At 53.3% G+C, this 22,135-nt stretch overlaps 5 protein-coding genes across 5 annotated transcripts; 1 reads left to right on the forward strand and 4 right to left on the reverse strand.

The window, feature by feature from the left end:
* Nucleotides 1–6,236: 6,236 nt before the first annotated feature.
* PV07_05071 (uncharacterized protein) lies at nt 6,237–7,641 on the reverse strand (the record flags this gene model as incomplete). The annotated part of the gene is made up of 4 exons (XM_016391943.1): nt 6,237–7,016; nt 7,074–7,181; nt 7,234–7,443; nt 7,513–7,641. The coding sequence occupies 4 exons, from the start codon at nt 7,639–7,641 to the stop codon at nt 6,447–6,449; spliced, it is 1,017 nt and encodes a 338-aa protein (XP_016249462.1). The 3' UTR covers nt 6,237–6,446.
* A 409-nt stretch (nt 7,642–8,050) lies between these two features.
* On the forward strand, nt 8,051–12,779 carry PV07_05072 (uncharacterized protein; the record flags this gene model as incomplete). The annotated part of the gene is made up of 14 exons (XM_016391944.1): nt 8,051–8,133; nt 8,189–8,216; nt 8,282–8,364; nt 8,415–8,559; nt 8,627–8,662; nt 8,776–9,241; nt 9,298–9,438; nt 10,869–10,945; nt 10,992–11,068; nt 11,127–11,963; nt 12,013–12,197; nt 12,261–12,275; nt 12,327–12,468; nt 12,560–12,779. The coding sequence occupies 14 exons, from the start codon at nt 8,051–8,053 to the stop codon at nt 12,777–12,779; spliced, it is 2,535 nt and encodes an 844-aa protein (XP_016249463.1).
* A 787-nt stretch (nt 12,780–13,566) lies between these two features.
* PV07_05073 (uncharacterized protein) lies at nt 13,567–14,370 on the reverse strand (the record flags this gene model as incomplete). The annotated part of the gene is made up of 1 exon (XM_016391945.1): nt 13,567–14,370. The coding sequence occupies one exon, from the start codon at nt 14,368–14,370 to the stop codon at nt 13,567–13,569; it is 804 nt and encodes a 267-aa protein (XP_016249464.1).
* A 952-nt stretch (nt 14,371–15,322) lies between these two features.
* Nucleotides 15,323–17,569, reverse strand: PV07_05074 (uncharacterized protein; the record flags this gene model as incomplete). The annotated part of the gene is made up of 3 exons (XM_016391946.1): nt 17,064–17,569; nt 16,024–16,988; nt 15,323–15,959 (listed from the first exon to the last, which is right to left on the reverse strand). Exons 1-3 carry the CDS (start codon nt 17,391–17,393, stop codon nt 15,323–15,325), a joined length of 1,932 nt encoding a protein of 643 aa, XP_016249465.1. The 5' UTR covers nt 17,394–17,569.
* A 1,226-nt stretch (nt 17,570–18,795) lies between these two features.
* PV07_05075 (uncharacterized protein) lies at nt 18,796–20,541 on the reverse strand (the record flags this gene model as incomplete). Its single annotated transcript, XM_016391947.1, has 3 exons — nt 18,796–19,032; nt 19,088–20,424; nt 20,487–20,541. 3 exons carry the CDS (start codon nt 20,539–20,541, stop codon nt 18,796–18,798), a joined length of 1,629 nt encoding a protein of 542 aa, XP_016249466.1.
* Between the last annotated feature and the right edge of the window lie 1,594 nt (nt 20,542–22,135).

Here is a 22,135-nt window from a genome sequence, read left to right on the forward strand (position 1 = left end):
CGACGCTGCTGTATTTTTATAGCCTATTAGATACCTTTGCAGGCAGACAGACAGGTACCGTACATCCATACAGACATGAACATAGATAGCCACTCTGCAAAAGAATCGCGGTCACTCAGCTGCTCATTCTTTCATGTCAGAGGAGGGGGATATGGAAACGTCGAATACAGCTTCAACTGGCTCCAATAGACCCAGTGTCTACGGCATTGTGTCCCTCGCACCTCTGTGCCTTTCAGAAGTGGCCCTTCAGTCACAGCGTAGCGTTTTGATGCAACCCTCTGCAATGAGCCTGGGTATAAGGTATATCATATGGCCGCCTCCTGGGCTGGCTACGGGCTTTACGAATACAACGGATCCGTCCTGTCTTTCAGACTCTATTTGGGCAAGTCTAATTCTGGAAGATTCACGGGCTACTTGGAGGCCAATGAGGCGAAACTCCTTTCAACACGGGGAGCCATTCGACCTTGAGGAGCTAAGCAAGGAATGCCAACCCCAGGGACGTTATACGTTTTTCTTGTTCAGTATGCCTTTGAATATTCCCGGGGGAGTAGCAAGTCCAGCTAATATTATGGCTATTTTTTGAACGGGGGCGGAAAGCGTGTTCTTATTCGTGAGACATGGTTGAATGGATGGGTACCAAGTTACTCAAAACCCGTCAAAACTCATGTCGACACGACTACGCGGCAGCGTCTAGTGGTCTAATAAGAGGCCATGATCTCCTAGCATGTGGCCCAGCTACAGGACAGCTCTCTTGCCTAAATCCCTTGACGCATCGCTATGAGCAAGGACTCTTCTTATCCAGCTCCTCTTCGCCGCTATCGCCGCTTTTGAGACTGGCGCATCCGGCACGAAGATATCAAAGGCGTGAAAACCTCCCGGCCAGACGTGAAGCTCTGTCGAGATACCGCTCTTCCACAACACGGATGCGTACGCCACAGCCTCGTCGCGGAACACCTCGGCATCCCCGACGTCGATAAACGCCGGTGCCACGCCTTTCAGATCTGTTGCTCTAGACGGAGAAACCAGCTCACTGACGTTCGGTCCGCCCCTCTCGCTACCCAGCACACAATCCCACGCCATCCGATTCGTCCGTGCACTCCAGAGTCCATCGTCTTCGAACTGCCTCGCTGACACCGAGTTGACGCGGTCATCCAACATCGGCGTCGAGAGCAACTGGGCACACAGATTTGGATGCCGCCAGTCTCTGGCGAGCACGGCACATGCTGCGGCAATGGGGGCGCCACCTGAGACACCGAGTACCATGATCTTCGATGGGTCAATGCCAAGGTTCGCGGCATGCTCAGCGACCCAAACTAACCCGGCAAAGCTGTCGTTCAGGGCCGCAGGCGCCGGGTGCTCGGGCGCAAGGCGGTATTCGACGCTGACGAGCACGACGTCAATGCCCGAAAACCAATCCCCAACAGCCTCCAGCCCAGCAAACCGGTCGCGGGAGATTTGACCGCCGCCATGGATGTTGTAAACGGCAGGTCGGGCGCCTTTGGTAGAAGTCTTGGACCTGTAGACAGAGAGAGTGACAATGCCGCTGGAGTTGTCTTCAGGACCGGGAATATTGAACTCGGCCTTCTCCATATCAGGAAATTTGGCCAGGTATCTCGCTTCGGCCTCAGCATCGAGCCGGCCGCGAATCTTTTCGACACTGGAGTAGTCTTCCTGGCGTAGGGCCGCCAGGAATCCCCTGAAAGCCGGATCGAAAGGGGGACGGGGAATGACACTCGTCGGGGCGTGGTCGGACATCTTCAAGAGGACGTCGAGTTCAGTTGATCAGTTTCTCATGGGGCGATCAAGTGCGAGATAAATGTTATGAACCAGGAAATCCCAGCCAGAGCCCAAGCTATCTTGGCTATGCTATTAATTCGGCCTGAAGTTTCTTGATGTGAAAGTCCTAGACCAATTGTCGTTGATGCTCGGTTTTCTAGAACTGCAGGTGCCGAGGTTGCGCGGAAATCTAGGGAAACACCAGGTAGCAAAGCCGGATTAGAGGGGCTGAGCAGATCGTAATATAGGGAAATGCAGCCACTGTCATATGGCCAGATTCGCGGTGGCAGCGTTTGATGGCAGTAATAGAGGCTCAATAGATATAATTGGGGGGCTTATGCTCCAGTCCGTTATCAATTACGGCCCACATTTTCGTTTTTGGGAATTCCCATTACTATTTTCGTTGGTGTAGTCGTCCGTCTCCTCTCCTCCATCACACACGCTCTACTCACCTTGTGGTCCCCTCAACTTCCGCTGGCTCGCCTTCAACCCGCCCTGGACACTCTCGACTTACTATCAACGCACTCACGTCTTGCGACTTGTAGACCAGGCAAAGAATGGAAGTTTTTCGACAGCGAGAGAGGTCTAGTAAACTTGTCAGCTGAAAAGTTGATCAGTGCGGCAAGAGAGTTAAATGATCTCTACAACGCAACAATGTCCTGATGAGAGGTTCTGATAATTAAGTCACCAGCCCATCTCTAAATATTTCCAACGCTACGGCTACTTACTCTGGTCCAAACTACCTAGCAGAGTATAACCACATTCAGAAACATAACTTCTACGTTGTTTCACCCTCACACCAGAGACCAGCTTACCACCTATGGTTCGGGCACGCAGTTCGTTGCTCTCGAACCGGCGAACAGCTCGCTGGGCTCCATTTGTCAACTTCATCCTCCAGGCTTACTCAGACCCCTTCTCCGCTGTCACTTCAACGTGGGTTGCCTCCATTCCATGCTCTTTGTCGATCGCTGCCACCTGTGTCTGGAGCGTGTTGAGATCGATATCTCGCTGGTACACCGCAATGCGATCTCCGTCCTAAACATGTGTTAGATACAAGTAACCCGCTTTTATCAAGAGGGAGACAAGATACGACTTGCTCCGTGGCTTGGAGTTGAAAAAGTTCGAGAGAAGGAGAGAAAGAGGACTTGATTTTGGGTGGGGGAGGCCAGGATTGTCCAGGGCTGACTTACGCCAAATAGTGCGCCCACTTCCTCTAGAGCCAGGCCTCTTGTGTTGGGGAAGTAGAGCCAGATGACCACAACCGAGGCAGCGTTCAGGACAATGAAGATCAGATAGTAACCCCATTTGATATTGCTGCTCACATGTCAGTCCTGCTGTGTAATGCTCACGCGCCCCATCATAGTTGGACAGAAGGAGGCGTCAGGGCACGCGACGCGATGGGAAAGGAGACACTTACGCGAAAGCAGTGGGTGCTGCCTCGGTCCATATTATGTTGAACAGAGCCTGGGTAGCCAAGGCTAGAGTATAGCCCTTGGCACGATAGGGGGTAGGAAAGACCTCGCCTACCCACGTAAAGAGCAAGCCGTCGATGAAGCAGCCATAGAAGAATCCGAAGAGGAAGATGGCCGCCACGCCTAGTCGCAAGATGGAGTCGGAGCCGTTGTCCAATGAAGTCGCGACGATGATGGCCTCGACCAGCAGACAGCTGCTTGCGCCGATGAAGCCTGTGACCGAGTAGCCCGGTCGGTTAAACCGGTCAACTACGAAGATACCGACCACGTTGCCGCCCCAGTTCAATGTTGCCCAGCCGCCCTGGTAGATGAGTTGCTTGTTGGAGGAGAAGCCGAGCAGGCTGTACAGAAGCGGACCGTAGTCTAAACCGGATCGAATTAGCTTTATCGATCTCAGCAGAGGATTGAGAACAGAAGAGACTTGAGCTCCAAAAGGAGTAAAAAGGGACAGATACAGAACCGTTTGAGGTGCAGAGTGGTGGCTGAGGCTTAGTTTAGGGCGCCACGACTTACTGACGATGACGTTCACGCCAGAGGTCGCTGTCATGGCGGGCCATACGATGCCAAAAATCGTTCGCCAGGCCATTGGGCGAGTCGCGACCATTGACTTGTAGGAAAGATCGAGACCTGCGTCGACTTCGGCTTGCCTGGAGATCTGGTAGTACTCCATGTCGGCGAACGAGTCGTCTTTATCGCTGGGAGATCGATGTAGGCGACGCAGCAAGGCGTGAGCTTCGGGGTGGCGGTCCATCATGATCAGCCAGCGAGGGCTTTCCGGGAGCCAAATACAAATAATGATGCAAATGATGGGGACAACCATGCCCAGCGCTGAGGAGAGAGATCCGGTTAGTGATGCGCTTCCTTTTTAACTTGTGCCTCTCGCAGGAAGGGCAGCTCCTACCTAGGATCGGGCGGAATGCGAGGACGCTCCCCCGGTAGTAAGAGAAGCCGTATCCAATCCAGTTGGCCGAGACATAGCCAAACCCAAGCAAGATGGCGCAAATCTGCATGAGGGCACCGCGTTGGCGAGGCGGAACTAGTTCAGATAGCCACATCGGAGTGACGCATAAAGTGATGTACCCACTGCAAGCGTGTTCACACCAAGTGTCAGCATTTGTTCCTGGCATACCGTTGCTTATTCCTACTCGAAAGATCTGCAATCCTTCTCGATTGTCACCGGTGGGCTCTTTGTCGTCAATACGCATCGGGCGATCTTCCCCACGAAAGGTAGAAGTGTATGGGAACGGAGACTTACGCGAATCCCGCGATAAAGCGACCGACAATGAACATTGCGATGTGGACGGAGCCTGTCTGGATGGCTTGCGCGATCACAAGACCGATCTGGGCCTGGATGGAGGTACTCTTGCGGCCCCAGCGGTCGGCGGCATAGGCAGCGTAGAAAGTGCCGAAGACGCCTCCAGCGTAGTACAGCCCGTTGGTGGCGCCAAATAGCTGGGTGGCATTCTTGGCTGTGATGAGGTTCATGTACTCCAGGAAGGATGGCTGTCCTCCCACGGTGCCGATGACCGCGCCGGTATAGCCATAGGCAAGAAACGAAAGCGACAGCCCGACCGACACCAAGAGCGTGTACTGGTTGAAATGCCGTTTAGGTGGCTCGGCGGACGTGAGGCCTTCAGAAGCAGCAGCAGTGGAATGGGCCATCTTGACGAAAGGGTCCAAAACTGCAGGCTGTGCGTTAGAGTCAGGAAGAGAGCTGGGGACAGACTCGCTTGTGGACGCACCGCGAAGCAAGCGCTGGGGTATTTGTACTTGATGCTGGATTGGAACCCCCCTCCACAGTATCTGGCCTCCTCCTTTCATCACTCTGGGGATGGTGGACACTAGTCTCGCCCTCTCGCGGAGCGGACAATGTGGACCGTTGCCAGGCCCAGAGAATTCCGAGGAAGTCTATATGAGGGCGGTCTGAGCTTGTACAGCCGTGTTACAATATATCCGTGGACATATCTACCAACCGCCTGCGCGTAAAGGCCACAAGCGGCAGATAGTGCACGAATTGGAGTCGGGCCCAAATCGATCTAGGTTAGTGTTTGAATTTCTGCACGGCGGTAAGAATAATGTCTTTGCAAGACGTCCACGTGTATCAAGGTGCGATTGACTAAAGGGGCAATGCATAGAGCTGGAGTCCAGAAGCATGAAGAACCACCCATTGAGAGGTACTAGACTCGAAGATCTTGAAGGACGATTGTGATAAACAGGCAACCAAGACTGAGAAGCTGAAGTCAGAAGGCGTCTTTCGATCAGCCGGCAGAATGGGACAGACAAACAACGTCGCATCATGAAACAGTAAAGTGGTAACAAGCAAGAATATTAATAGGCCCCCGTTACTTACCGGCTTTTGTTCTCGCATTGGTTGTCGTGGTTCTCCAAGCCTATAGCTCCTCGATTCATTCATAGACGTGTGCGAGACAGGTTACGAAAGGAGTTCGATCTTCAATCTCGAGGCTATAGACATAATCGTCCCACTTGTTCTCGGAGATCCTGGTTGCATGAATTAGGTAGAACTTGGACAAACACACACGCAGGATCGGCACATCCACACTCCAATTGCCAGCCCTGCAGTCTCTGCTGTTCAGCCATTGCGGTCTGGTACACTTTTGGCAAATTTACAGCCTCAACCTGAGCTGCGTTTTTCTTTAACTTCCATCCCGCTTCGAATCTCGTATCGTCAAGCTCGGCTTCATCAATAAGTGTCAACGTGCAGAGGGAAAAGCCAGCTGAATAAGGCTGGCCCGAGCGATCTTGTCCACGAAGGTAGGTGCAGAGAGGGCAGTGCACATGTACAATATGACCCGTCCCGCCAGGAAAGCCACTGCTTCGTCGACACGATCTTTCGAGATTGAAATCCGGGGTGGCTCGGGGATCCGGTACAAGCGGTCAAACAGCAACGTTGCAGGATCCATCTGAAGAACTGTACGAGGTAGGCCCGCGCCATTCCTCGATGCAATCAATAAAGTAGGAGCCTAGGGCCACGCCTGCCAAAAGCTGCTTTGCTATCGGAGCTGCTAAGCTATCCAATATTTTGAGGCCTCTTCGGCCCCTCGCCAAAGATATTCACATTCTTCCAGTCCTCGGTGGGAAAGTCTGGCGTAAGCTTTGCCCACTTCAATGAAGAGACCGATAGGAAGGAGGAGAGAAAGATGGAAAGCTAACATGACGATGACCTAGCCAGGCGAAGAATTATGCTTGCATGGTCTGCACGGAGATGGCTCTGGTCATCTCTGCAGATTCCTTGGCCTTTTCGGCTTTCTTCCAGTCCAGGCCTTGTCGCATGGGCACGTTGGGGTCATTGAGGCCCCAGCCGAATGGTCCCATGTCGAACACGGAAGCTCTTCGCATGTCTCGTGGGTATCGTCCAATGTATTGGGCGCCCGCCTGCGCCCGGTGCAAGACTGCCGTGTTGTCCCACATCACAAGATCACCGTCGTTCTGCCATTCGACGGTCTTTCTGTACTTTGGCTGCGTACAATGAGCCCACAGCTCGTCCAGCAATGCCTGAGATTCTTCGAAAGACATGCCGTCGAAATGGTGACAGTATGTAGTCAGATAAAGGGTTTTGCGGCCAGACGCCGGATGTGGTACCACGATCTTGTGCTTTGCCATGGGGAAATCCTCGGGCTCGATGTCTTTGAAGAAGTCGGGGGCAGCCATCTTTCGATTGAGCATGAGCGAATTGTTGGCGACCAACGGCTCTAGCCTGTCTTTCATCGCAGAGGACAAGTCATCGTACGCTTGACGGGCATCCAGGAACTATTTTATATACCTCTTAGCGCAGGAATGGACAAAATTTCTGGGGCTTCAGCTCACCTCCGTCTCTCCACCCGTGCCCTTGGGAGGAAGCTTATGCGCTCGTAAAATGGATACCCCCGTACGGCGTGCATTGAACGCAAGGTCGGCATGCCACAAAGTGTTGCCCTGGTCATACATCAGGCCAGCCCGCAGGAGAATGTTTTTCAACGCCGCGTACCTTGGCCATTGCTAATTTAGCTGGGTCCCGCTCACTGAAAACGTTACCCTCACTGTCGATATTGCTGATGTCGAAGAGCTCCACTGGAATGCGGAGTTTATAGCCATTCTTTACATGTGGTGACATGTCGTCGAGCTCGCCGAATCTTTTGGCAAAAGCAATGTGCCGGGCATCATCAAGACCGGCGTTCCGGCACACGAGCACTCCATACTGAGGGCGCACTTGTCAGTGTGATCATCCGCGTAAAAAGCTCTCCCGCAAAGATCTCGCGCAACGCACCTGATCTAACGCCGCTTGGATTTCTTGAAATACATCGTCCGACAAGTCCGAGCTCCAGTCAACGCCCTCTACCTCAGCAGTGAAAGTAGAGTGAGTGGGGATGACTTTGAGAACTTGCGCTGAGCCCATGGCTGATCAACTGACAAGATGGCGAAGATAGCTTCAGTTGTCGTTGCAGGTAGTCCTGACAAAAATGCAGAGATAGAAAGAGCCTAGTATACTGGTCTGGCCCGGTTTGGCCTCGGAAGGTCATCTCATTCTAAATACCCAAACCTTCAGGTGGTGTAGTGTGATGAATGATTCTCACCCACAAACTATTCTCTTCCCTGCTCGGGCACCACCGACCCACTCGTATATCCGTGGATAAATGTCTGCAGAGGTTTTCCGCCCCACACCCACGCCCTGCCCGCCTGGTGCACTCGAGAATCTAGATGCTATTAAAGCCATTAAATACATTCCAGAGGGTCGTGAGTCGACTGGACAAGTGCTCAATCTGCATTGATCTGTTAGAACGGATCGCGAAATCGCCTTTGCCGGAATGCAACCCGTCTTCGATCCAGATTCAGCTGAATTCCCCACCCGCGACAAGCTACCACCAATCGAGGGGGCGCCGGAAGGAGCGTGAGTACCTCTGGCAGCGTGTTAGTTAGCTGCATTTGAAACTTACACTCTCTAGGGCTTGGGTCTGGGGTAAAGATGATAACGTACGTTGCCGTTGGTTTATGGGGCTCCCTTGTAGCCTAAGCCAAGCTCCTGATCGAATTATCAGCTGGGACGATTGAATCTCCTCACGCCCAGCAGAGTCGCTCAAGCTGCCAAAGAAATCAAGTCAGGCGTGATTGTCCCTCTATAGTGTGTGGTCACATAACCTTCTCCTATTGTCCCACTGACAAGCGTTCTAGCCTTCCTCTGGATGTCCCTGAGGTTCCTGCCTTTGGTCGTGAAACCTTCAAGCATAAGATAAAGGCACTGGTCCTAAACCTTGGCTATGATGATCTCTACGAGCTGAACACCCAGAGTGGCACTCAATGGGATGGCTTCCGCCATGTGCGTCTGCCGTTGACTTTCCCTCTCCCCTTCACTCTTGCGTGCAGAGGCTCAACAATATGCATAGGTTGCGAATGCGAAGTCTGGGTTCTTCTACAATTGGGTAAGTTCGACTTGGCAAAAACCGACGGTGTGAAGAAGGACAAGAGACTTGCCTCACCAGTTCCATCTCGCCTTCTGGTGTACGGATTCATTGATCTGGTCTGACGAGAACAGACCACAGGATCGGATATCGATGGTCCAGAGCCCACGCACAAGTGCTCGGTGCACCATTGGGCTGAACACGGGATCGCTGGACGGGGGGTTCTGCTCGATTACAGGCGTCACGCAGAGAAGAAGGGCATCCACTACGATTCTTTTGATTATCATGCCATCAGCTTTGACGACTTGGTGGCAGTTGGGAAGGACCAAGGTATCAACATCTTGCCCGCTTCCCAAGGCGGAGATATCCAGGTGGGAGATCTCTTATTCATCCGGGCCGGCTTCGTGGCCGACTACCATGCCAAGTCAAAGGAAGAGAGAAAGCAAGCCGCGCTCAGACCTCATGTCTATGGCCCCGACGATCAACAACGCTGGGCAGGGGTGAAGCAAGAGAGCCCCATGTTGGATTGGTTACACGATTGTTGGTTCTCCACCGTCGCAGGAGATGCTCCGGCGTTTGAGGCTTGGCCATCGCAGACTGGTACGTCGCAAGAGCCTACTTTTCCCCTGCAAAAATCACTGACTACACGGATCAAGACTATTATCTGCATGAGTATATACTCCCCCTTTGGGGCATGCCGCTCGGCGAGATGTTTGACTTGGAGAAATTGTCCAAGACATGCGAGGAGCAGAAACGATGGACCTTCTTTGTCACCAGTGCTCCCGCAAACTGCCCAGGTATGCATCAGTCCCCCAACTGGGCCTCCGTCTCGCAGCAATCAACTCATTCCCTGTGTCCTTAGGTGGAGTGAGCACTCATGGGAACTGTGTTGCTATTCTGTAACACTACCAAGCATCTGTGCTTGTCTACCGCGGAGCATCGTCACCAGCAAACGCTACGAAGTTACAGGTTCGTCAAGAATGAGGTGGACTTTGACCCAACTAGCGCAACTTCCAACCTCATTTGTGATGGATCTATTTCCTGATGCCATTGGCGAACGGTGGTAGAGACTCTTTCTGAAAACGTTACTTCTTGCTGTAGCCGAGGTTCGCTACTATAGTGTCCATAAGAAACTGTAGTATGCTGGCATCCGTCTTTCTTCCGCTCGACGCTTTTGGAACAAAAGGGCGTTCCGATCGCATAGCTGTAGCCGTTAGTGGCATCTCCAAAACTGAAGAAATCTCGCTGAGAAAGAGAAGAACCTCTGCGGTCCCGGCAAGAACAACCTGGTGAGGAAGTCCCGCAAGATCATCAAAGATTGGTGAGACTCTCGGATCCCCTGGTGCGACGTCGTCCGGAAGTGGTAGTTTGACCAGAGTCGGGTTGTCCCTGGTGAAGGTGACCAAGAGGTCTGTGGCCGTTGCCCGAGATTTGAGAGTGTCTTCCATGACTAGGACTAGCCATGGAGAGATCAAGAGGAGCCCTCCTGGTAAAGCAATACATGTTGAGGCGCCTCGTGCGTCTTGAGCTCCTCGACTTTGAGAGCCCATTCTCCCGACTTGTCGTCCAGTATAGGCTTTCTGGCCTTGTGGTCAAGCATGATGAACTCATAAACTCTATAGATAGGCTTTCGCTCGGCCCTTCAAGTATTCATGAAGCTCGACAGCCCCGACATAAGTGCGACACAAATGCGAATCTCCCCTCGTGTATCGACTTGGGAGGCACAGATAGGTCCTGATTAGTCGAAATGGTCAGGCCATTATCCACGGAAAATGGAACTCGGGGCGTTCACCAATATCCGATTGGCCCTGGCGCACTTCCCCCGGGATTTGGAACACGTGCGTACCATTTACTCCATACAATGCACGCCTCCACGGCCCTTGGGGAGCCCACTGGCCCGAATCCATCTGGCTCAACTTACATCTGCATAATGGTCATGTGGAGGGGTGAAGGATAAGCGTCTCCACCGCCTGCAGGCAGGGATGTGGTGGTGTAGGGAAGGAGGTACATGTCCCTAATCAGATTGATGTGTTTGGCTGGGCATTTTGCGCTGAAGACTCTCCTTCCCCGTTTGGGGTGCTTCTTTTCCTCCACGTTTCACCCCCGCAATATGTTTGTGCCCCGGTATTCCGACCTGCTGTCTGCTTTTTTGTCCAGCTTTAGAAAGTTCCAAATATGCCTGCCAGAAACAATCATCGGGTGATGATGAGCCCTAACATGGCCTCAGTCGACAGCACCGATTCTTCGAATGCGCGACGAAAGTGTTCAAATGCCTGCGTTGCGTGCCGACGTCGCAAAGTCAAGGTACGAGATTCCGATCCCTCCAGTTTCCAAGCTAAAAGCTCGCCAGTGCGACAATTTGGCACCCCGGTGCTCAAACTGCGTCCTCTACAACTCCGCTTGTGAGTTTGCTCTGGACAGACGCAAGTAAGACTCCGCGGGGGGAAGATTCTGACCTTGCGCTATTACTGATCCATCCAAATAGGACGAGGGGGCAGGCGGCCAAGAGCAATCGTGTCCGGGCAAATCTACAACGACCCGATCGCGTCGTGGCCGACTCTCTACAGGCCCAGAGCCCCGAGCCCTCGACAGCCAGTCGCCGATCAAAGTCTCGAGTAAATGATGCGTCATCACTGTCGCCTACGCCCCGTACCAATATAACGACTGAGAGCACAGAGTCGCTGGGTCCGTTTGATGATACCGCCTACTGGGAAACACTGGTTCGCGACTCTGGCTCAACCCTTGCCCATGTGGATGATCCCGTACCAGAAGACGCAGAGGCTCTGCCCAAGGTGGCGGAGCCAGGGAATACAGGTGCTTACTGGTTCTCGTTGCGCCGCCTCGGTGTATCAAATGGACGGACGGAGAGGCCGACGCCGACATTGGCTGTTTCAATGTCGCCAGATACGGCCCTTCCGCAAAGACCAGTATTATCCGCTTCCGTTTGGGGCAAGACGGACCTCAGGAACCTTTTAGCACGACGGACTGGTCGCCTCCAACAAGACGAGGATAGCTGCTACACTTTTTCAGGTGGGATGAGCCTACGAGGAATCCTCCCTGAAGAGGAACCGCATACTCCACTCCCGCCGGAACGGCAACAGGTCGAAGTCAGGGACTCTTTCAACATCGATGATAACGACTGCACTCTTCTCTCGGAAAGTCTGGATCACCTAGGGTACCGAGATCGTTTGACAGAACTTTTCTTTATCTGGTACAACCCCTGGTTAAACGAGATCGATGAAGAGATGTACTTTGTATACAAGTCTTCTTCTCCTACGGCCCAGGACAATTTCTTTTTCTCGGCAGCCTTGGAAACAGCAATGTAGGCGCCAGGATTGAGAAGGAGCGTGAAATCTGCTGACACTATGTAGCCTTGCCATCGGCGCCACATATTCCCAAATTTACCAGCCAATGGTCTCTGGCCGTCCCTGTGAATTGTTTGCTCGGCGTGCCAAAGTCCTCATTCAAGCAGAGACATCCAAAGCCTCGCTTGCATCAATACAGACACTGATGTTGCTGTCGCAATATGAATTCGACCAAGGGCGCTTATCGCAAGGTAACTGACTTCGCTTTTGACATGTTGGAAATCAGATCTCTCCTGCTAACCACGACTTCATAGGCTTCCAGCTCCATGGTAAACGAAACTGCTCGCCTTGTTCACAAATGGGCTGCTGATCTTAATTAGATACGGCAATGCGCATGGCCACTTCTCTTGGCTTTCACCACCAACACGACCAGATAGAAGTGCCGCTACCGTTCAAGCAGATGACTGCAGACGCTCAATACGTCTTGGCCAACACTTGGAAAGCGCTTTTATTACACGACATGTGAGTGATTCTGATACCCTCTTTCGCCACTACAGCCTTCACCTTCCTCCGTCGCCCGAATCTCTCGTGGATTAGCGCTGAGGACGATCAGCATCTGGCGTATCGAATGCGGACGTCGATGCACGTCGGTCATCGAAGACCTCCTCTTGTTGCCCTCGAGCCCCTTGAAGAGCCCGGGATGGAGTCGCCATGTTCAACAGGCCCGAGCTCGATCCTCGCTGTGGGCCTACCAGCAAAACAGTGTGAACGACTTTACGATCGCCATGACAGAGCTAGTCAGCATGTCAGCCCGCGTTTCCAATGACCTGTAAGTACTACTGCTTGACACATTCTACCGCTCGTGGGATCTAAAGTCTTTAGCTATGTGGACAGCAGCAAACCCATCGGCGAGGCTGCATATCGATGCAGACGAGACATGCACGTCCGGCTTCAAAGTTGGATGCAAATTTTACCCAGTGCGTTACAGGTGAATCTCACCGAAGAGGAAAATGCGCAGTGTAATAGATCTTTGTCGCCCCACACGCTTTTACTACTGTGAGCAGGACTCAGATTCAGGCATGGTTGTGGTTGTTTCTAACTGTGTCAGCATGTTCTACCACGAAACCAACATTCAGTTACACCGGTGTTTCTTTACCCATGAGCACGGCGGTGATACTGAACCAAGCGCCTCTACCATGAACCCCTGCTTCGATTCCGCAAACGAGATATCCCGTCTGCTTTTGGTTTTCAACCACAGATTTGGATTCCAACATCTGCACCCTGCTGCCGCTGGTCCTATCTTACTAGCTGCTCTTACCCATCTTCTGCATTCTTCTTTAGATACTGGGCATCCCGACCTCCGAACAGAACAATATCGACGTCTTTGCTTTCATGCGCTCTCAAAGCTGGGCCAGAGATTCTATGGCTGCCGGAATAGCCTTGTCCGTTTGGAAGCTCTGTATGAGGAACAGAACCCACCTTTCAGGGCGGGTGCGAACGGGGCGAGTCGTAGGGGAGCATCTTGACCAGCACCTGCACAAGAAACCACCGGCGGCTGGTCCAACACATTCCCAAACCCGCGATTTCATGACTCTGTAAAAGTTGGGGTATGCACAGTCTTTACAGCTTTGCCTGCTGAAAGATCGACCTGGCCTCCTGGACCGAGTTTTTTGACGCCGTGGCCAGGAGGGTCGAGTCTCCGTGATACAAAAAGAACCGGAAGCCCAGTTGGATGTTTCTCTGCAAGGCCTGAGGCGTGCCTGTGAAGATCCCAGCCGGTTTTCCCGCCTTCTTTCCGGCCGCGACGATCGCCTGAAGGGCCTGGATGAAGACGTCTTCGGCGCCATCCCCACCTTGCAATCCCAAAGACACTCGGAGATCGTAGGGTCCCACGAACACGCCACTGACGCCCTCCGCCGCCAAAATGCTGTCTGCATTTTCCACGCCGCGCGCCGACTCGATCATGGGGAGAATGGCAATGTTCTCCGGCTTCCTCGCCGCGTCAAAGTATGTGAGCTGCGATCGGTCCGAGTCTGGATGGGCAAAGGCGGCATGCAGCGGCCCGAAGCTGCGGGCGCCGTCTGGAGGATATCTACTGTTCCTGACGACGGCCTGTGCTTGGTCGCCGGTCTCCACCATGGGCACAACAACGCCAGCGGCGCCACTGTCGAGGGCCCATTTGACCCATTCGAGTCCATGGGACGGCACGCGCACCAGAGGTGCACAGGATCCCTTCGACGCCGCCGCGATGGTGCCGACCGCGATAGTGACCTCGCGTGCGCTCATCGGGGTGTGTTCCATGTCGAGGATGACACAGTCATATCCGGCATTACCAATGATCTGGTATGCATGGATGGAATCCAGGCCGACGAAAGTCCCAACCAGGAGTCCCTCGTCACGGACGCGGGAGGTGAACGACCACATGATTGCAGTTCGGGCCACGATAGTAGGGAGTTGGGTTTTGTGCTCTCGAGCAGTAGAAAGCCAGAAAATGTTGGGGGTTTTTTTTTCTCTTTGCTCAAATTTGTAAAGGTGTCGAGGGCGCCTGGGTGCAGACCTCTCCGTAATAATATGAGTCCATCATCCGCATTTCTGGCGTTGGGTTAATTTTCCGTGGACTTTCGAGTGCGGTACCCCTGGAACTCCGCCAGACGGGAAAACCCAGTCCTTGTTCTCCGTGAAACCATCCACGCCTCACGCCGATGAACCGGAGCACACTCCCTGAGGGCCGTGGAGGGAAGCCGAGAGCTCGGTGCGGTCGGGACGCATTCCTATCTTCCTTGACCTCTTTCGGGGGCTTTGGGACATGGTTTCTTTATGATAGTGGCGCGGAACTTCGGAGTGTAATACTTGCAAAGTGTGTTCTATTTTCTTCCTCTTCCTCCTCACAAGATCAAGTATGCTGAGCCGTTCTGAAGTTACCGAGCACTGCTCCCGCGAGTCTTGCTGGGTTTCATCATCAAAGGCCAGGCTGACGATGTCACGAATTTCCTAGACGGTCACCCTGGCGGGAGTGAGGCTGTCCTGCGACAAGCAAGCTGGAAATATATATGGACGGAGGGGTGATCACCACAAACCCCCTCCCCCCTTGCTCGAACCACTTGGACAAGGGCTCCTGATATGTGCGTGAATAGTCGTGAGCGACGAAATCGAGCCTACAATGCGTCTATTGGGCGTCACGAAACTGTCTCAATTGAGGCCAGAGGCGATCAGTTTTGAGCTGCTCGGCCGCGAATTTCCAGGTTCCTACACACTTGATGAGTCTTCATCATTCTGGGAAGACCAGGTTGTGACAGTCATGTTCATTAAAGAGATTGTTTGAGAATTTGCAGACGTCATCGACGACCTAGGGGGAAGAAAAAAAATGGCAGCACGATTAATTCGAAGGTAGCCACAAGTCCTCTTCGCTGAAATACACCTCCCCGATGGTGGGAAAAATGTTCGCTACAGAGCCCATGGGAAGGTCCTGTTGTCCGAAGCCGAAATCATACTCGTCTTCCAACAGGGTTAATGTGCGGGCTTGGCCACCGAGGCTGGCAGCGAAGCCGGCGATGTCGTCTTCTGCGTAGGGTGTGGCGGCCGGCAGGTTCATTTCCCAGTTGGAGTTCGGCAGGTCCATGGGGTCGTCCTGTCCAAGGCCCATGCTTGAGCCATTGGAAACGAGACCCTTTGACGCGCAAAGCCCTTCTTCGATGCCTGGCGGCGTGGGGCGCAATGTGCTCTCTGGATCCATCGGCGCGACCGTAATGTGACGGTCCGACATGTTTACCCTCGAGCTACCTCCGTTGAAGTCCTCGGGAGCACCAGAGTCCAGTCGCCGGTCCGGCCTCGAGTATTGTTGTGTGGCCAGCCTGTCAAAGTAGACCAAAAGGGGTGTGGCATGATCGAATCGCTCGCCGAGCTTGGCCAATACCGTTATGCATTGTCCAAGGTCGTGATCGTCGGCTTGGCCGTCGGGCTTTGCTCTGAGATGCAGAAAGCGGACGACGGCGCCTAGGCAAAATGGGAATATCCTACTTTGTATTAGTCAATCTGGACAAAGGCCTAAAGAACTGAGCAAAGAGGAAACAAGCATACACGAATGACGGCAGGAGCTCCCCGAGGTTTTCCTTGAGGACGATCTCGGCCACGGCGCATATTTCCTGGGCCACGGCGCGAAACTTGTGGAGGCATTCAGAGCGCCATTGGCGCGGAATGCTGGCAATGTGAGGAACCTCCTCGGGCGCCGGATAGATGAACGGTCGGTACAACGCGCCAACCACGGAGAAGAATGTCGCTTGCAGCAGAATCTGGAAGACGCGGACATGCAACGTCGAGGGAGTGAGGGACACCTCTGTGTCTGAGGGGGTAGAGCCGGCGGATTGCGACTCGGACCACTGTCTGAGCTCGTCTTCACAACGCGCCACCTCTTGTATCACATTGTCCGTGTAAGAGACTCGGCCGTGCCGGTGATTCGAGCCCGCTCGTTCCAGGATCGTCAGAGTTGTTCGGATCATGATGACACGGTTTGCGCAGATGCAGAGCTTTGCCAGTTCGATGAAGATGATGGCTTGATCATGTTGCTGATCCCTGGTGAATGCTGGCTGTGGAGAAGCCCTTCGGATGAGTAATCTTGCGCTGGAGGATTGCTCTTCGTCGAGGTCAAAGTCACGCAGGCCAATAATGCTGAGAGGGGGGCTCATGTGTTCGACGACGGTGCCGCGTCGGAGCGAGAGGACGAGCATGCTCTCCCGAACGAAGCATGCCCACCAGGTCCGGCGCAACATTTTGCTCCGTGGAGTAGACGGGTCCATCCCTTGCAACATGGAGGGTATGTCCAGGATCTGAAGAAGAGACTTGGCCGCGTTTATCCAGAACAGCATGTTGCGATCATCGTGTCTGTCTTCGACCCAGTAAGTCAACAAAATCATGGCTTGGAGAGTTTGAATCTGGTCCCGATGTGCTTGGAGGTCATAAAGTGTCCTCGCGCGCTTGTAGAAGACCCGCCGTGCCACTGCCCGGGTACTGAAGCCCATCTGGTGGATGACAGCGTCGTCGACAAACTGCAGAGTAAAGTCAGCAGTGGGGTTCGGATCAAGGCTATTGGCCTTAGAGGACCACCTAGCGTAGGAACTAACCGCGGTAGCAGTAAACAACATTGCCTGCCAAAGCAGCAAGCTGACCTTGTCCTTCTCTCGGACAGCTTCATGGCTATCATGACTTCGTGCGATGGCATTAATCTGGCTGATAGCTAAGAACGGGACCGCAGGATGGACCAGTTGTAGATAGCACTGCAGCAGCGCTTGCGAAGTGTTCGTGTCAGGCACCGACAAGGCACCCTTCCTCCCCAGATATTCCTGGTCCACTGGGCTAAGGTCTGAGTCAACCTCTTTGATGAAGGGGGGCAGACTCAGCGACGGGTGCCTTCCAGGATGTCTCCCTTCATCTTGTATTCTGGATGCCATCATGCTCGACCGCGCCAAATTGTCGAGGAAGGGTGGTCGACTGCCGAGGTTTGTCAGCGGCTCAAGGTCTTGTAACTTCTGTCCCTTGTCGCTTCTCAGTTGTTTCAGACCGATGTGTGTCGCGTTGCACGAGACTCTCGCATATCCGACTCATCCAGGCACATGTCCTGTCTCTGCCCTGATGTTGTTACAAGACGTCTTAACTTTTCGCCTTACGCTGACCAAATTCTGCCTGGCTTTTCACGGCGGCTGAGCTCTGCTTTTGCGGGGTTGGAGAGGAGTCGATGTTGCTTCGCAGTCCTCGCTAGCTGGCTAGTATGAGTGATATGAGGACCAGTCCCAGCGGTTGCCTCGGTCAACGCGGCCTGGACAGGATACGTCAAGGTGCTGACCATTCTCTTCTCGCGGGAATCGAAATCCGCAGCTCAGACGTATCACATACACAGATACAACAGTAAACCGAGTTCACGCGTACCGATCGCGAGTGGGGTGGATTCTCAAATCATCGAGCCCGATACCAACCAGCTTTTGGACAAAGGTTTGGCTGGCTTCAACTGGGAACTCGGCAACGTATCCGGACTTGAGTTGGGGTGTCGTCCACAATCACGTGTGCAGTTCATGGCACGTGAGAGTCCAAGGACATGCTGCCCTAACCCTATCGGGAATGTTGCCCCGCTTTCTCACGACGACACCGCCTGGTAGTGTTCCCGCCTTGAGTGAGATTCAATCAATTAGGTGCTTGTAGGTCAATTGCATCAACCAAGTTAGTCCCACAGGTACAGGTCATCGATGAACCTGCAGGCGTCAAGGAGTTTCGGCCGCGAATCGTTCCGGTGCGGGGAGTAGTGCACCGGGACCAGGCAAAATTCCGTGGAAATTGCAAAGCATGTGACCAAGTCCAAAGGTCTCGACTGGCAATCCGCACCCCCAGTTTCCCATTATACTCAGGGGCGAATGTTGACCTCTCCAAAGTCCATTTCCGTTTCTACACCCCAGGATCCTGCTACTTAACCTGAGCTATGGCTGAGCTATTTTGAGATGTGATAATATATATCCTTTGCGTACATAACCACAGCGTGTCTAGCTAGGGCTTTCGAAAAAGAATCGCGAATGTATCTGAGTACGGAGAATGTATATGAGTCCTAGGGCGAGGCGAAGGCAAATACGTGGGTAAGAGCAATGTCCAGGGCAGTCGCAAGGTCGACGACGAGGGTGAATATTCTATGCTTCTACCCCGTACGCAAATAGATAACTAGCTGCCTGGCCCTGACTAGATATGTTCGTCCCCAAACCCTGACTTACTAGCACCTGTGCGAGAAAGAAGAGATCGCACGCCACCAATAGCGCTAGATCAAGCGTCATATATTCTGGTCATGACAGCAAACATCGCAGACTCGACTTCCAATCACGCATCCCTCTCGGCCAACCACTTTCGCCAGCGCGGTGCTCTCCTGCGTCGCCATCTCTTTCCATAAATGTATGTGGGTATGGCGGCAACCATGGAGGCCAGAACACACAACCCAAAGAAAAGGAATGTATACCCATATCCTGCCGCAATGATGAAAGGCTGCACCGAGTAGGAGATGGCGAAGTTGATGCAGGATGAACAGATAGCCAAAACCACAACGAGTTCTCCTGCAATCTGTGTTCTGGTTAGTACGAACCTAATATGAAAGGTAATAAACGGATTGACTCACCCCTGGGAAGCATTCCATAGCGTACGCCGTGGCAATTGAACAGGCAGAGACTTGGTGAGCGATCATGCAGCCCACTCCAAAAGCGATTGTCATCCAGTGGAGGCCAAACTCGGCGCCCCAGCCATATAGTTGATACCCGACAGCAGCGTAGACAAATGACAAACAGAGGGTCCACAGTCTCATTTCGGGCTCCTTCACGCCCGCATTGCGCCGTGCAAAGAAGATCACGACGTGATCGCCGAGAACGCCAGTGGCCCAGCCGACAAAGTTTCCAACCAGGGCGGCAAAGAAGATCAACCCCGTCGAGGTCGTCGACCAGTTGTAGGGTGGATCGGTCATGATCTCAGAGATGGTATTGAAGCTAACGATGCCAGCGGTGCATCCAAAGGCAAAGATTACTCCTGCAATAACAACATTGGGGAAGGTGAACAGCACGAAAGGTCTTCGGAAGTATTGCCAGTACGTGGTCCGATCTTGCGGGTAGTAGACCCACAGCTTCAGCTTCTCTGAATAGGTGCGCTTAGGAAACTGCGCCTCCAATGTGATGTCGTGTTCGATCTCGCTTGGACTTTGGCTCTGCGTCAAGGTATCACCAGGAGCTTTGCTGTCGGAAGAGTGTGGGAAAACCACGGACTGCGTCACAGGAGCAACGCCGGCGACTTTGCCGAACAAGAAGCGAGGGAACATGGTTTCCTCAAAAGTCAGGAGGAGGAGGACGAGCACGCTGGCATCGATGATCGCGACAATGTACTGGGACCATCGCCAACCCGGGCCATCCGCAATGCTGCCACCGCTGATGAGTCCGAGGATGCTGCCGAGTTGCTGTCCGAAGAGGTACACTGACAACATCCGCCCTCGCTGGTGAACAAAGAACATGTCAAAAACACTCAACTGGATGACGGCTTGGTAGGCCGAGGTGCCGATTCCGTTGCACGCCATGTTCAACATCCACGACGCTGTGCCGTTGACTTTCCCAAGCCAAACACCAGTAATCATGCAGATAGTGGTGGTAGCCAAGAAGACCGGCCGTCGACCGACTTTCATGGCCATTGGGATCCAGAAGATATTGACAAACCCCAGCAGGAGATAGTTGAGAGCACTGCCACCATTCATGTTCGTCAGGCTGACCCCGGTTTCTTCGGAGACTGTCGTCCAAGCGGCTCCGAGGGTGTTTTCACCAAAAGAAAACGCGCATGCATATAATGCGAGGAGGAAAAGCTGGTAATACTTCTTCCATCGATCCCATCGTAGAGGGTCGCCACCAGCGCCTGTTGGTTGAGGAATAAGGACAATGTCACTGGTTCCACCAGCGTGTGCTGCTTGCAGTGTATGATGCACTGGGGATCATAGTTAGCCTCATGGTCAATGGGTGTCCCACTCATGAGGACTCTATACTGACCATCAACAAGTTGTTCCGTGCCAGGCACGTCAAGCTCGTAGATCTCGTCTGCCATTTTGTCCAAGACGCCAGCGTCAAAAATCCAAATTGCACCACTAGCCAGGGGGGAATAGTGAGAAACGAAGTTGGTGAAGCTGAAAGAACTCAGACGGCACTTTATACAGTTATACAAGCACTTGCCGTCCTTTTCATCCCCCACGATATGGTTATTGCTATCTCCTCATCTTGGGCCATTGATACCTGAGGATGCGGATACCATTATCGAATGAAAGGTCCAAGCGGACGAATGGGAGGAGGTCAAGGTGTGGACATGGGCATAGACCCATAGAAAGAGGGCCTAAATATACAGTGGAGTCGGTTCCCTGTAGTTTCATTTGATGCGCTTGTACCTTCAAGCACTTGTGCGGGGCCAGACTCGCACCTGCAGGCAATCACCAAGTCGATCCGGAGAAGAGCGATATCGATGTGGCCACTTGTCGGGGAGCCAGCCTATTGCGCAAGCGGATCGATATGCCGGCCTGCAGACGTGGTCGTCCCCAGCACCAATATCGCATTCGGCCAGAGAGCAACTTCCCCCGACTAACGGTATCAACCCGCTCACGCCAAAGACATGTTTCCGCAAAAAGGCGCGACAAACTGCTCCCAGTCACTTTCTGGGAGAGCAGATGCGCTGGCTGGACCTTCCCGCAGTTCTCGGGCTTGCCAGACCTTTTCAATGACTGTGCGGATCCTGACAGTGTTGACCATTGAACCAGTCAGCATTTCTAGGACGTAGAGGATGAACGCTCGCGCATGTTTTGGAGCGTCGCCGGCTTCCCAGTACAGTTCAAGGTCTTGGTGTGGATGCAGTTCAACAGCTGCAATGAAAAGCGGCCAACTGATGCCGGACACCAATCGAGACTCCAGCGAAATGCTGATAAGGCGCAGGATTTTGGACACTTGCTGCGAAACCCACGGTGTTGAAGGGCTGGCTCCGTTCAAGGCGCACTGCAGATAGACCTCGGCGGCGAGCCGTTTCAGCTCTCCAGATTGACTCAGTATGTCGTCGCTGTAATCCAACACCGTTTGCTTCAGCATACTCAGTTGTGCCTCCAAGGCAGCTGCCGCGGCCTGGAACTCGGTGGTCTGACGACTCAGCGGATCTTGTCGTCCCAATTCAGTGATCCGGCTCAAAATGGAAACCAGCTGAGGAGAGCAACCGAGCCAAGGTTCGCAGTTGGTCTGATCATTCGCCCAGAAGTCGCTCCCGAAAACAGGATCCTCACCGCAGGCCGTACGGCCCATGATGTCCTGAAATGCAAAGAAGCGTTCACAGAAGAGGGCCAGAACACCGGCATCTGTGTGTTGCACGAAGGTTGGCTGGTTCGATCTGCGAATCCGGATCAAGTCGCGGGCCCCTTTCAAATGCACCACCCACCGACTGTCACATTCATTCACGATCTCAAACATACAAAGCAGAAGCATGACCACCAATGTTTCTGGGACCATAATGATCGACGTTGAGTCGCCATCTCTTAACATGGTCCGGAGAGCTCGGAGAGCTCGGTGGCTGAGCCCTAATGCCATCGCCTTGTAATGTGATTCTGTTCGAGATCGATGACAGGCAGCCAGCGCCGGCATAGAATCCATAGTAAGAGATGAGGTGCTGA

Source organism: Cladophialophora immunda (genome assembly GCF_000835495.1).
Source record: "Cladophialophora immunda strain CBS 83496 unplaced genomic scaffold supercont1.3, whole genome shotgun sequence".
In the NCBI taxonomy this organism is placed as follows: Eukaryota; Fungi; Ascomycota; class Eurotiomycetes; order Chaetothyriales; family Herpotrichiellaceae; genus Cladophialophora; species Cladophialophora immunda.